Genomic DNA, 14,914 nt, shown 5'->3' with positions numbered 1-14,914 from the left:
CCTGTATGGTGGTAATATCTAGGTACTGTATGGTGGTAATATCTAGGTACTGTATGGTTGTAATATCTAGGTACTGTATGGTGGTATTATCCAGGTACTGTATGGTGGTAATATCTAGGTACTGTATGGTGGTAATATCTAGGTACTGTATGGTGGTAATATCTAGGTACTGTATGGTGGTAATATCTAGGTACTGTATGGTGGTAATATCCAGGTCCTCTATGGTGGTAATATCCAGGTCCTGTATGGTGGTAATATCTAGGTACTGTATGGTGGTATTATCTAGGTACTGTATGGTGGTAATATCTAGGTACTGTATGGAGGTAATATCTAGGTACTGTATGGTGGTAATATCTAGGTACTGTATGGTGGTAATATCTAGGTACTGTATGGTGGTAATATCTAGGTACTGTATGGTGGTAATATCCAGGTCCTGTATGGTGGTAATATCCAGGTCCTCTATGGTGGTAATATCCAGGTCCTGTATGGTGGTAATATCTAGGTACTGTATGGTGGTATTATCTAGGTACTGTATGGTGGTAATATCTAGGTCCTGTATGGAGGTAATATCTAGGTACTGTATGGTGGTAATATCTAGGTACTGTATGGTGGTAATATCCAGGTACTGTATGATGGTATTATCTAGGTACTGTATGGTGGTAATATCTAGGTACTGTATGGTGGTATTATCTAGGTACTGTATGGTGGTAATATCTAGGTCCTGTATGGTGGTATTATCCAGGTCCTGTATGGTGGTAATATCTAGGTACTGTATGGTGGTAATATCTAGGTACTGTATGGTGGTAATATCTAGGTACTGTATGGTGGTATTATCTAGGTACTGTATGGTGGTAATATCTAGGTCCTGTATGGTGGTATTATCTAGGTACTGTATGGTGGTATTATCTAGGTACTGTATGGTGGTATTATCTAGGTCCTGTATGGTGGTAATATCCAGGTCCTGTATGGTGGTATTATCTAGGTACTGTATGGTGGTATTATCTAGGTACTGTATGGTGGTAATATCTAGGTCCTGTATGGTGGTATTATCTAGGTACTGTATGGTGGTATTATCCAAGTACTGTATGGTGGTATTATCCAGGTACTGTATGGTGGTATTATCCAGGTACTGTATGGTGGTATTATCTAGGTACTGTATGGTGGTAATATCTAGGTACTGTATGGTGGTAATATCTAGGTCCTGTATGGTGGTATTATCTAGGTACTGTATGGTGGTAATATCCAGGTCCTGTATGGTGGTAATATCTAGGTACTGTATGGTGGTAATATCTAGGTACTGTATGGTGGTAATATCTAGGTACTGTATGGAGGTAATATCTAGGTCCTGTATAGTGGTAATATCTAGGTACTGTATGGTGGTAATATCTAGGTACTGTATGGTGGTAATATCTAGGTCCTGTATGGTGGTATTATCCAGGTCCTGTATGGTGGTATTATCTAGGTACTGTATGGTGGTAATATCTAGGTACTGTATGATGGTATTATCTAGGTACTGTATGGTGGTAATATCTAGGTACTGTATGGTGGTATTATCTAGGTACTGTATGGTGGTAATATCTAGGTACTGTATGGTGGTAATATCTAGGTACTGTATGGTGGTATTATCTAGGTCCTGTATGGTGGTATTATCCAGGTCCTGTATGGTGGTATTATCTAGGTACTGTATGGTGGTAATATCTAGGTACTGTATGGTGGTAATATCTAGGTACTGTATGGTGGTATTATCTAGGTACTGTATGGTGGTAATATCTAGGTCCTTTATGGTGGTAATATCTAGGTCCTGTATGGTGGTAATATCTAGGTACTGTATGGTGGTAATATCTAGGTACTGTATGGTGGTAATATCCAGGTCCTGTATGGTGGTAATATCTAGGTACTGTATGGTGGTATTATCCAGGTACTGTATGGTGGTAATATCTAGGTACTGTATGGTGGTATTATCCAGGTACTGTATGGTGGTAATATCTAGGTACTGTATGGTGGTAATATCTAGGTACTGTATGGTGGTAATATCTAGGTACTGTATGGTGGTAATATCCAGGTACTGTATGGTGGTAATATCTAGGTACTGTATGGTGGTAATATCTAGGTACTGTATGGTGGTAATATCTAGGTCCTGTATGGTGGTAATATCTAGGTACTGTATGATGGTAATATCTAGGTCCTGTATGGTGGTAATATCTAGGTACTGTATGGTGGTAATATCTAGGTACTGTATGGTGGTAATATCTAGGTACTGTATGGTGGTAATATCCAGGTACTGTATGGTGGTAATATCTAGGTACTGTATGGTGGTAATATCTAGGTACTGTATGGTGGTAATATCTAGGTCCTGTATGGAGGTAATATCTAGGTACTGTATGATGGTAATATCTAGGTCCTGTATGGTGGTATTATCTAGGTACTGTATGGTGGTAATATCTAGGTACTGTATGGTGGTAATATCCAGGTCCTGTAGGGTGGTATTATCTAGGTACTGTATGGTGGTATTATCCAAGTACTGTATGGTGGTATTATCCAGGTACTGTATGGTGGTATTATCTAGGTACTGTATGGTGGTAATATCTAGGTCCTGTATGGTGGTAATATCCAGGTCCTGTATGGTGGTAATATCCAGGTCCTGTATGGTGGTAATATCTAGGTCCTGTATGGTGGTAATATCTAGGTACTGTATGGTGGTATTATCCAAGTACTGTATGGTGGTATTATCTAGGTCCTGTATGGTGGTAATATCTAGGTACTGTATGGTGGTATTATCCAAGTACTGTATGGTGGTAATATCTAGGTACTGTATGGTGGTATTATCCAAGTACTGTATGGTGGTAATATCTAGGTCCTGTATGGTGGTAATATCTAGGTCCTGTATGGAGGTAATATCTAGGTACTGTATGGTGGTAATATCTAGGTACTGTATGGTGGTAATATCCAGGTCCTGTATGGTGGTAATATCCAGGTCCTGTATGGTGGTAATATCTAGGTACTGTATGGTGGTAATATCTAGGTACTGTATGGTGGTAATATCTAGGTACTGTATGGTGGTATTATCTAGGTACTGTATGGTGGTAATATCTAGGTACTGTATGGTGGTAATATCTAGGTACTGTATGGTGGTAATATCTAGGTACTGTATGGTGGTAATATCCAGGTACTGTATGATGGTATTATCTAGGTACTGTATGGTGGTAATATCTAGGTACTGTATGGTGGTATTATCTAGGTACTGTATGGTGGTATTATCTAGGTACTGTATGGTGGTAATATCTAGGTACTGTATGGTGGTAATATCCAGGTCCTGTATGGTGGTAATATCTAGGTACTGTATGGTGGTATTATCTAGGTACTGTATGGTGGTAATATCTAGGTACTGTATGGTGGTATTATCTAGGTACTGTATGGTGGTATTATCTAGGTACTGTATGGTGGTAATATCTAGGTACTGTATGGTGGTAATATCCAGGTCCTGTATGGTGGTATTATCTAGGTACTGTATGGTGGTATTATCCAAGTACTGTATGGTGGTATTATCCAGGTACTGTATGGTGGTAATATCTAGGTACTGTATGGTGGTATTATCTAGGTACTGTATGGTGGTAATATCTAGGTACTGTATGGTGGTAATATCTAGGTACTGTATGATGGTATTATCTAGGTACTGTATGGTGGTAATATCTAGGTACTGTATGGTGGTATTATCTAGGTACTGTATGGTGGTATTATCTAGGTACTGTATGGTGGTAATATCTAGGTACTGTATGGTGGTATTATCTAGGTACTGTATGGTGGTAATATCTAGGTACTGTATGGTGGTATTATCTAGGTACTGTATGGTGGTAATATCTAGGTACTGTATGGTGGTAATATCTAGGTACTGTATGATGGTATTATCTAGGTACTGTATGGTGGTAATATCTAGGTACTGTATGGTGGTATTATCTAGGTACTGTATGGTGGTATTATCTAGGTACTGTATGGTGGTAATATCTAGGTACTGTATGGTGGTATTATCTAGGTACTGTATGGTGGTATTATCTAGGTACTGTATGGTGGTAATATCTAGGTACTGTATGGTGGTAATATCTAGGTACTGTATGGTGGTAATATCTAGGTACTGTATGGTGGTATTATCTAGGTACTGTATGGTGGTATTATCTAGGTACTGTATGGTGGTATTATCTAGGTACTGTATGGTGGTAATATCTAGGTACTGTATGGTGGTATTATCTAGGTACTGTATGGTGGCATTATCCAGGTACTGTATGGTGGTAATATCCAGGTACTGTATGATGGTATTATCTAGGTACTGTATGGTGGTAATATCTAGGTACTGTATGGTGGTAATATCTAGGTACTGTATGGTGGTATTATCTAGGTACTGTATGGTGGTAATATCTAGGTACTGTATGTTGGTGTTATCTAGGTACTGTATGGTGGTATTATCTAGGTCCTGTATGGTATTATCTAGGTACTGTATGGTGGTATTATCTAGGTCCTGTATGGTATTATCTAGGTACTGTATGGTGGTATTATCTAGGTACTGTATGGTATTATCTAGGTACTGTATGGTGGTATTATCTAGGTCCTGTATGGTATTATCTAGGTACTGTATGGTGGTATTATCTGAGTACTGTATGGTGGTATTATCTAGGTACTGTATGGCACAGTTATTAAGGCACTGTATAGTGATATTATGGTTATATACTTTAATAATTAAAGCAATGTATAGCACTATTATGCACTTTATGGCGGTATTATTTATTCTACACTCACTGGCCACTTTATTAGGTACACCTGTCCAACTGCTCGTTAACACTTAATTTCTAATCAGCCAATCACATGGCGGCAACTCAGTGCATTTAGGCATGTAGACATGGTCAAGACAATCTCCTGCAGTTCAAACCGAGCATCAGTATGGGGGGGAAGAAAGGTGATTTGAGTGCCTTTGAACGTGGCATGGTTGTTGGTGCCAGAAGGGCTGGTCTGAGTATTTCAGAAACTGCTGATCTACTGGGATTTTCACGCACAACCATCTCTAGGGTTTACAGAGAATGGTCCGAAAAAGAAAAAACATCCAGTGAGCGGCAGTTCTGTGGGGGGCGGAAATGCGTTGTTGATGCCAGAGGTCAGAGGAGAATGGCCAGACTGGTTCGAGCTGATAGAAAGGCAACAGTGACTCAAATAGCCACCCGTTACACCCAAGGTAGCCAGAAGAGCATCTCTGAACGCCGCACAGTACGTCCAACTTTGAGGCTACAGATGGGCTACAGCAGCAGAAGACCACACCGGGTGCCACTCCTTTCAGCTAAGAACAGGAAACTGAGGCTACAATTTGCACAAGCTCATCGAAATTGGACAATTGAAGATTGGAAAAACGTTGCCTGGTCTGATGAGTCTCGATTTCTGCTGCGACATTCGGATGGTAGGGTCAGAATTTGGCGTCAACAACATGAAAGCATGGATCCATCCTGCCTTGTATCGGTAACGGTTCAGGCTGGTGGTGGTGGTGTCATGGTGTGGGGAATATTTTCTTGGCACTCTTTGGGCCCCTTGGTACCAATTGAGCATGGTTGCAACACCAAAGCCTACCTGAGTATTGTTGCTGACCATGTCCATCCCTTTATGACCACAATGTACCCAACATCTGATGGCTACTTTCAGCAGGATAATGCAATGCCATGTCATAAAGCTGGAATCATCTCAGACTGGTTTCTTGAACATGACAATGAGTTCACTGTACTCCAATGGCCTCCACAGTCACCAGATCTCAATCCAATAGAGGAGCATCTTTGGGATGTGGTGGAACGGGAGATTGGCATCATGGATGTGCAGCCGACAAATCTGCGACTGCAACTGTGTGATGCCATCATGTCACTATGGACCAAAATCTCTGAGGAATGCTTCCAGCACCTTGTTGTATCTATGCCACGAAGAATTGAGGCAGTTCTGAAGGCAAAAGGGGGTCCAACCCGTTACTAGCATGGTGGACCTAATAAAGTGGCCGGTGAGTGTATGTATAACACTATTATTTGGTTGTTCTTACTCTAAATTTTCTTCCTTCCAAAAATGTCTCAAAATGTTTCACCCAAAGGCCTTAAAATACCTTTAAAGCCTCCAGTTCACGTGGGGTCGGACCTTGGCTGAGATGTCCCGCAATGCTCGGTAAGAAAATGCATCTCCAGCATTTATAACTCCAGAGCTGTCAGTGCGCTTTCACAGCACAGGAACACGGCGGTGCAGATTTTTGTGACTACTGAAGGATGGGGCGGAGGCGCGTCCACCTAGATACGGGCGGCTGCAACAGACACTGACTTTGAGTGCCGGCTGTGCAATGGCGCAGGCAACCTATTAGAGATTTCTATGCCTCGGAAAGCTGAGTGGCAAGAAATATGACCAGGGCTGTATCTATAGGTGTACATAAGTAGCAGTCATGCCTGGGCCTGAGGGGGGTCTGCCCCATATCAAGTGCCCAGTATAATATTTAGCATTGGTGTTGCCCAAGTACTTCCAGTTACCCACCAGTATAGATCATACAGAGGTCGTCACCCAGCTTGGCAAGAATCCTGAACGGCCGATTTACAGCAACATGTGAGCAGAGGATGCAGAAACAGGTAGACTTGTCATTCGGGGACCTGTTTCGGCAGCCATATTGGTTGTCACCCAACTCTCCCACAACCAGAAATACAGTCCTATGAAAAAGTTTGGGCACCCCTATTAATCTTAATCATTTTTTGTTCTAAATATTTTGGTGTTTATAACAGCCATTTCAGTTTGATATATCTAATAACTGATGGACACAGTAATATTTCAGGATTGAAATGAGGTTTATTGTACTAACAGAAAATGTGCAATATGCATTAAACCAAAATTTGACTGGTGCAAAAGTATGGGCACCTCAACAGAAAAGTGACATTAATATTTAGTAGATCCTCCTTTTGCAAAGATAACAGCCTCTAGTTGCTTCATGTAGCTTTTAATCAGTTCCTGGATCCTGGATGAAGGGATTTTGGACCAGTCCTCTTTACAAAACAATTCAAGTTCAGTTAAGTTTGATGGTCGCCGAACATGGACAGCCCGCTTCAGATCCCAGAACAGATTCCAGAACATTGTAATTGTTCCTCTGCATGAATGCCTGAGGATTTGGAGCGGTGTTTTGGATCATTGTCTTGCTGAAATATCCATCCCCGGCGTAACTTCAACTTCGTCACTGATTCTTGTACATTATTCTCAAGAATCTGCTGATACTGAGTGGAATCCATGCGACCCTCAACTTTAACAAGATTCCCGGTGCCGGCATTGGCCACACAGCCCCAAAGCATGATGGAACCTCCACCAAATTTTACAGTGGGTAGCAAGTGTTTTTCTTGTAATGCTGTTTTTTTTGGACGCCATGCATAACGCCTTTTTGTATGACCAAACAACTCAATCTTTGTTTCATCAGTCCACAGGAACTTCTTCCAAAATGAAGCTGCCTTGTCCAAATGTGCTTTTTCATACCTCAGGCAACTCTATTTGTGGCGTACGTGCAGAAACGGCTTCTTTCTCATCACTCTCCCATACAGCTTCTATTTGTGCAAAGTGCGCTGTATAGTTGACCGATGCACAGTGACACCATCTGCAGCAAGATGATGCTGCAGCTCTTTGGAGGTGTCTGTGGATTGTCCTTGACTGTTCTCACCATTCTTCTTCTCTGCCTTTCTGATATTTTTCTTGGCCTGCCACTTCTGGGCTTAACAAGAACTGTCCCTGTGGTCTTCCATTTCCTTACTATGTTCCTCACAGTGCAAACTGACAAGTTAAATCTCTGAGACAACTTTTTGTATCCTTCCCCTGAACAACTATGTTGGACAATCTTTGTTTTCAGATCATTTGAGAGTTGTTTTGAGTAGCCCATGATGCCACTCTTCAGAGGAGATTCAAATAGGAGATCAACTTGCCATTGGCCACCTTAAATACCTTTTCTCATGATTGGATACACCTGGCTATGAAATTCAAAGCTCAGTGAGGTTACAAAACCAATTTTGTGCTTCAGTAAGTCAGTAAAAAGTAGTTAGGAGTATTCAAATCAATAAAATGATAAGGGTGCCCATACTTTTGCACCAGTCAAATTTTGGTTTAATGCATATTGCACATTTTCTGTTAGTACAATAAACCTCATTTCAATCCTGAAATATTACTGTGTCCATCAGTTATTAGATATATCAAACTGAAATGGCTGTTGCAAACACCAAAATATTTAGAACTAAAAATGATTAAGATTAATAGGGGTGCCCAAACTTTTTCATAGGACTGTAACTAAATAAAAGCTGAATAGAAGTTTTAACAACAAGCCAGAAATGGACGATCCCGGAGCTGAAGACGTCAGACGCTCCATGGAAAAAAGCTGTGTGTTTTTGTAAGTGACTCCTGTTCCTGGCCAGTGTCGTGTATTGGGGAGTCCTCGCCGTCCCCTCCCAGGTGATTACATAACAGGGCCGGAGGATGAGCTCACAACTACACTGGAGCCATTCTCTACGGCTGGCCGGCCCGTGATGAGGAAGGAAGACATGATGTCAGGGTGTGCAATCACATGCAGCAATAAAACCCGCTGTGAATTCAGGGCAACACCTCATATACTGTCATGTATGGGGCACAGAGGTCCCCCCATAACACCAGTCCGGGACGGTGACCCATACTTACCAGCTCGGAGAAGGGGCATCAGGTAGATCCCACTGGGAGGACAGAAAGCAACGTGTACAGCAACATGGCCTGATGTCCCATATTTATAGGACAGACCCATAGCCTGACACCCTTCAGGACACCCCAAAATGAATACAGATCAAACACCAGACCCTAAAATACATATAGGACCCTGAGAAAATGCAGACCCATAAAAAACTACAAATTCCCCAACACCCCCTAAGCTAACACACAACCCAGACAAGACTCCCTAAATAAATGCTGACCCCGGGCCCCTAAAAATACAGACATAGAAACTTACAAAAACAAATCCAGACCTCTGCCCAGACACCCTAGCAATACACAGACCAGAATGGTGGCTCAAAAATACCAAACCCCCTAAAAAGTTCAGACCCCACATTTTTAAATTGATTTAAAGGGACAGTGACCCTAAAGTCTGTCTTCTGTTCATTTGCTGGACATAGGAGTTCAGTCTGTTGTTCGTTGTTATCAGCCAAACTAAATTTGTCACCTCCTACCCCCTATAGCGACATCCAGCATGGCTTGAAGTGATGGTCACAGAGTTCCTCTCTACAACATCCACAGTGCCCCAAAACCACAGACACAGTCAGTCCTCCAGAACAACCTCCAAGGGGCCCCATAAGGACAGAGTACTCAAAATGATGGTTATTAGCCCCCATAATAGCAACATTGTGCCCCAAAACAAGATACACAGAGCCCCACAGTGACAGTGCCCCATAATAACTGCACTAACAGTGCCCATAACTACAGCCCCATAACAACATCCACAGTGCCCATAACTACAACCGCAATGCCCCATAATAATAACAGTAACTGTGCCCATAACTACAGCCACAATGCCCCATAATAAGAACATGCACAGTGCCCATAACTACAGCCACAGTGCCCCATAATAACAATATCCACAATGCCCATAACTACAGCCACAATGCCCCATAATAACAGCACTAACAGTGCCCATAACTACAACTGCAATGCCCCATAATAACATGCACAGTGCCCATAACTACAACTGCAATGCCCCATAATAACATGCACAGTGCCCATAACTACAGCCACAATTCCCCATAATAATAACAGTAACAGTGCCCATAACTACAGCCAGTGCCCCATAATAACAGAACTAACAGTGCCCATAACTACAGCCACAATGCCCCATAATAATAACAGTAACAATGCCCATAACTACAGGCACAATGCCCCATAACAATATCCACAGTGCCCATAACTACAGCCACAATGCCCCATAATAAGAACATGCACAGTGCCCATAACTACAGCCACAATGCCCCATAATAAGAACATGCACAGTGCCCATAACTACAGCCACAATGCCCCATAATAATAACAGTAACAATGCCCATAACTACAACTGCAATGCCCCATAATAACATGCACAGTGCCCATAACTACAGCCACAATTCCCCATAATAATAACAGTAACAGTGCCCATAACTACAGCCAGTGCCCCATAATAACAGCACTAACAGGGCCCATAACTACAACCACAATTCCCATAACAATATCCACAGTGCCCATAACTACAACCACAATGCCCCATAATAACATGCACAGTGCCCATAACTACAGCCACAATGCCCCATAATAAGAACATGCACAGTGCCCATAACTACAGCCACAATGCCCCATAATAATAACAGTAACAATGCCCATAACTACAACCACAATGCCCCATAACAATATCCACAGTGCCCATAACTACAACCACAATGCCCCATAATAACATGCACAGTGCCCATAACTACAGCCACAATTCCCCATAATAATAACAGTAACAGTGCCCATAACTACAGCCACAGTGCCCCATAATAACAACATGCACAGTGCCCATAACTACAGGCACAATGCCCCATAATAATAACATGCACAGTGCCCATAACTACAGCCAGTGCCCCATAATAACAGCACTAACAGTGCCCATAACTACAGCCACAGTGCCCCATAATAATAACACTAACAGTGCCCATAACTACAACCGCAATGCCCCATAACAATATCCACAATGCCCCATAACTACAACCACAATGCCCCATAATAATAACAGTAACAGTGCCCATAACTACAGCCAGTGCCCCATAATAACAGCACTAACAGTGCCCATAACTACAGCCACAGTGCCCCATAATAATAACACTAACAGTGCCCATAACTACAACCGCAATGCCCCATAACAATATCCACAATGCCCCATAACTACAGCCACAATGCCCCATAATAATAACACTAACAGTGCCCATAACTACAACCGCAATGCCCCATAACAATATCCACAATGCCCCATAACTACAGCCACAATGCCCCATAATAACAGCACTAACAGTGCCCATAACTACAACCGCAATGCCCCATAACAATATCCACAATGCCCCATAACTACAGCCGCAATGCCCCATAATAATAACACTAACAGTGCCCATAACAAGATCCACAGTGCCCATAACTACAGCCACAGTGCCCCATAACAACATCCACAATGCCCATAACTACAGCCAGTGCCCCAAAATAACAATATCCATTGAGCATTATCTACATCGTCACCACCACTATAAAAACAACATTCTTGGGATGTAAACACTGGAGGCCGCAGGTAGCCGACATGTACAGACAGGTACAGACACACATGGCTGACGCAGCCGCTCCTGTCCGGGGCCATTTATCCCGGTCTGGACTTATCACTGACATTCTAGAAATGGTTCAGTCTGAAGCTGACGCGTCCTGCTCTCCTCCTATTATAGGTGAAGTGTTAGGATCGGAGACCCTATAGAATGACGGCTATAGGGACACAAAGTATCCCCTTACACTGTACTTACCAACTGTCCCAAATTTGCCAGACCTTTCTCATATTTTTGGTAACAATTCGGGTTGAGCGGATCTGGAGATTTCAGGATCGTTTTTACAATCTGATTTTGCGATCAGTTTCCAGCCGATCCCGATCATGAAATCTGCTCGATCGCCGATCGGGATCCGATCTTTCCCAATCCCAATTGCTCAACCCTAGTTTGGATCACGTCCTGTACTGAAAACGGCAGCGTTTCCAAAACCCTGCCCTAAAAGGGTAAGGGCTTATCCAAACTCTGCCCCAAACTGGTATCGGAGTCCTATTTGAGGGAAGACTGGGGCTGGACCTAAACATCCCTAATTCCCCGACTACCAAGTTTGATCATCTGATTGAGCCAACAGCTATAGGTCACACCTGGCAAGTGTTCGATTTCCCTACAGTGCCACCGCAGGCGAAACGAAGCATTACACAATGTCCAGTCAAATGGATGAGATGTCTGTTTCATACAGGACAGGTCCTGGAGAGCGAGAGATGATGTCTGTAACACATGGGACACCCCTTATTAACTCAGAACTCCCTATTAGGGTTCATCAGAATGGGTTTTAGGGGGACGGTGCAACCCCCAGAGGAAATGAATAGACAAGTTGTGTTCATTGCCCATCGTGTGTCCTTCTATGACGCTTTCCCTTCTCTCCGCTCATCTCTTATTGTTTCTCTGTAGCTTTCTGGCCAAAATTGCAGAAGAAAAGAAAAATTCCAGTGAATTGATTTTGCAATTTTGCTTGAAATGACCGAACTTTCACATTCAGATGTTTCATGATGCCGCGTTTCATCATGAGATGTCAAGATCTGTCACATGCATTTCCCGACGCTAAAGAAATGGGTCAGGTGGCGATCACATGTTTGGGATTTACCTGTCTGCTGCTACAAATAGAGTCATGTGACCCTCCTGTCAGGGCACATAGCGCTGCAGAGAAACGCGTGGGGATCTGTATGATGCAAAGGAAATTTGTATCCAACTGTACGCAAGGCCGGAGAACAAGATCAGCAAAAATACAATAAAAATATTGAGATGGAAATGAGAAAAAAAAATTAGCAAGTCCCAGAACAGTCCAGTCAGTCCCGGGGGCCGTGGTATAATGTCCTGCAGATGGCAGGGAGCGATCACCGTAACCGCACCATACACTGCGTGCTGCCTGATACAGGGCAACGAGCCCAATGACTGAGAGGCCACAGGAGCTGCCACTGACAGCTGAGATGTGACTGTAAGAGGTGATGGCACGTTACATGGAGGAGAACCACAAGTCACAGCAGGACAGGTAACAGAATGTGTGGGTATAGACTGTATGTGATAGCTCTGTACCCCAAGTGATAGCACATCATTACCCTGTACCCCAAGTATCATTATCCTGTACCCCAAGTGATAGCACATCATTATCCTGTACCCCAAGTATCAGCCTGTCATTATCCCGTACCCCGAGTATCAGCCTGTCATTATCCTGTACCCCAAGTATCAGCCTGTCATTATCCTGTACCCCAAGTATCAGCCTGTCATTATCCTGTACCCCAAGTACCAGCCTGTCATTATCCTGTACCCCAAGTATCAGCCTGTCATTATCCTGTACCCCGAGTATCAGCCTGTCATTATCCTGTACCCCAAGTATCAGCCTGTCATTATCCTGTACCCCAAGTATCAGCCTGTCATTATCCTGTACCCCAAGTATCAGCCTGTCATTATCCTGTACCCCAAGTATCAGCCTGTCATTATCCTGTACCCCGAGTATCAGCCTGTCATTATCCTGTACCCCAAGTATCAGCCTGTCATTATCCTGTACCCCGAGTATCAGCCTGTCATTACCCTGTACCCCAAGTATCAGCCTGTCATTATCCTGTACCCCAAGTATCAGCCTGTCATTATCCTGTACCCCAAGTATCAGCCTGTCATTATCCTGTACCCCAAGTATCAGCCTGTCATTATCCTGTACCCCGAGTATCAGCCTGTCATTATCCTGTACCCCGAGTATCAGCCTGTCATTACCCTGTACCCCAAGTATCAGCCTGTCCTTATCCTGTACCCCGAGTATCAGCCTGTCATTATCCTGTACCCCAAGTATCAGCCTGTCATTATCCTGTACCCCAAGTGTCAGCCTGTCATTATCCTGTACCCCAAGTATCAGCCTGTCATTATCCTGTACCCCGAGTATCAGCCTGTCATTATCCTGTACCCCGAGTATCAGCCTGTCATTATCCTGTACCCCAAGTATCAGCCTGTCATTATCCTGTACCCCAAGTGTCAGCCTGTCATTATCCTGTACCCCAAGTATCCGCCTGTCCTTATCCTGTACCCCAAGTATCAGCCTGTCATTATCCTGTACCCCAAGTATCAGCCTGTCATTATCCTGTACCCCAAGTATCAGCCTGTCATTATCCTGTACCCCAAGTATCAGCCTGTCATTACCCTGTACCCCGAGTATCAGCCTGTCATTATCCTGTACCCCCAGTAGACCGCTCCCGCACTCTACAGACTGTTGGATTGGTCTACATGATTATTGCACGCTGATACATCACACACGAGTAGCAGAGCTGAGTTTGTTAGGTGCAGCACTGCAGAGTTTTTACAATGTGTTACCTGTGATTTTTTTTTTTACAGCCCTGCAGGTGAACCTACAAGTAACACGGCCACGGAGACCGATGTAGTAAAATGTGGACTTTTTAACCCTATCATCACCCTTCCTGCCCTCAACCACCATTATAACCCCGATACACGCGCTGCGTGGTGATAGATGCCAGATCCCACGCGTTCTGCCAAAGCCAGTGACAGCGAGAACCAGGGTGCAAACTACCTAAACATGCGAGAATTTACCTCCATTTCCTCTATCACAGGAGGGGACCGGACTCTGCTGCGCCGAGAAACTTCCAAGACCCTTCTGCGCTGTCACAAAGTGGCTGAGTCTTGAAGTTGAGTTCTTGCAATTTCCGTTCTCGCCTCCTGTCACTTCGCTGCTATGTCCCAAGGCTGCGAGATACCAGAGTGGGGACCCTGCCCTGAGACGAGTCCTGCAAAACTGGAGAGAGAGGAGGAAGGAGGGGAGGGGAGGCGATCGCTGGTTAAATTTAGACACAAATCTAAACAGATACTGAGTGCAAAGCGGAGCAGAGAGGGGCGAGAGCAAAGCTGACCTGCCCATACATGGGGACACCATGGGGGCTCTACAGAGGGGGGGCGACATCTCCTATAGCAACCGCCGCTACCATCTGCACCACTAGAATCATATAGGTTGTTACCAGCAACACTGCAGGTTGTATTTGCACCATGTTTTACTCCCCCCTCCCCCTACACTTACACAGGATGCAAGAAAAGTAGTGAAGTCGTAAATCATAGATAATTGTAGGTGAGGG

At 43.7% G+C, this 14,914-nt stretch overlaps 1 protein-coding gene across 2 annotated transcripts in view; it reads right to left on the bottom strand.

Moving 5' to 3' along the window:
- The window catches only part of RCSD1 (RCSD domain containing 1), a 62,310-nt gene extending 47,729 nt beyond the window's left edge, over nt 1-14,581 (bottom strand). For both annotated transcript variants that reach the window (XR_012715018.1, XM_075263285.1), the window contains exon 1: nt 14,379-14,581. Coding sequence is in view for 1 of the 2 variants with exons in the window: in XM_075263285.1 (XP_075119386.1) it covers nt 14,379-14,384 (6 nt within the window). In the remaining variant the exon portion in view is untranslated. The remainder of the gene's footprint in view (nt 1-14,378) is intronic.
- Nucleotides 14,582-14,914: the final 333 nt, after the last annotated feature.

Source organism: Leptodactylus fuscus, chromosome 2 (assembly GCF_031893055.1).
Source record: "Leptodactylus fuscus isolate aLepFus1 chromosome 2, aLepFus1.hap2, whole genome shotgun sequence".
Classification (NCBI taxonomy): Eukaryota; Metazoa; Chordata; class Amphibia; order Anura; family Leptodactylidae; genus Leptodactylus; species Leptodactylus fuscus.
The sequence above is the reverse complement of the archived record's forward strand: the minus strand, read 5'-3'. Positions and strand labels throughout refer to the sequence as shown.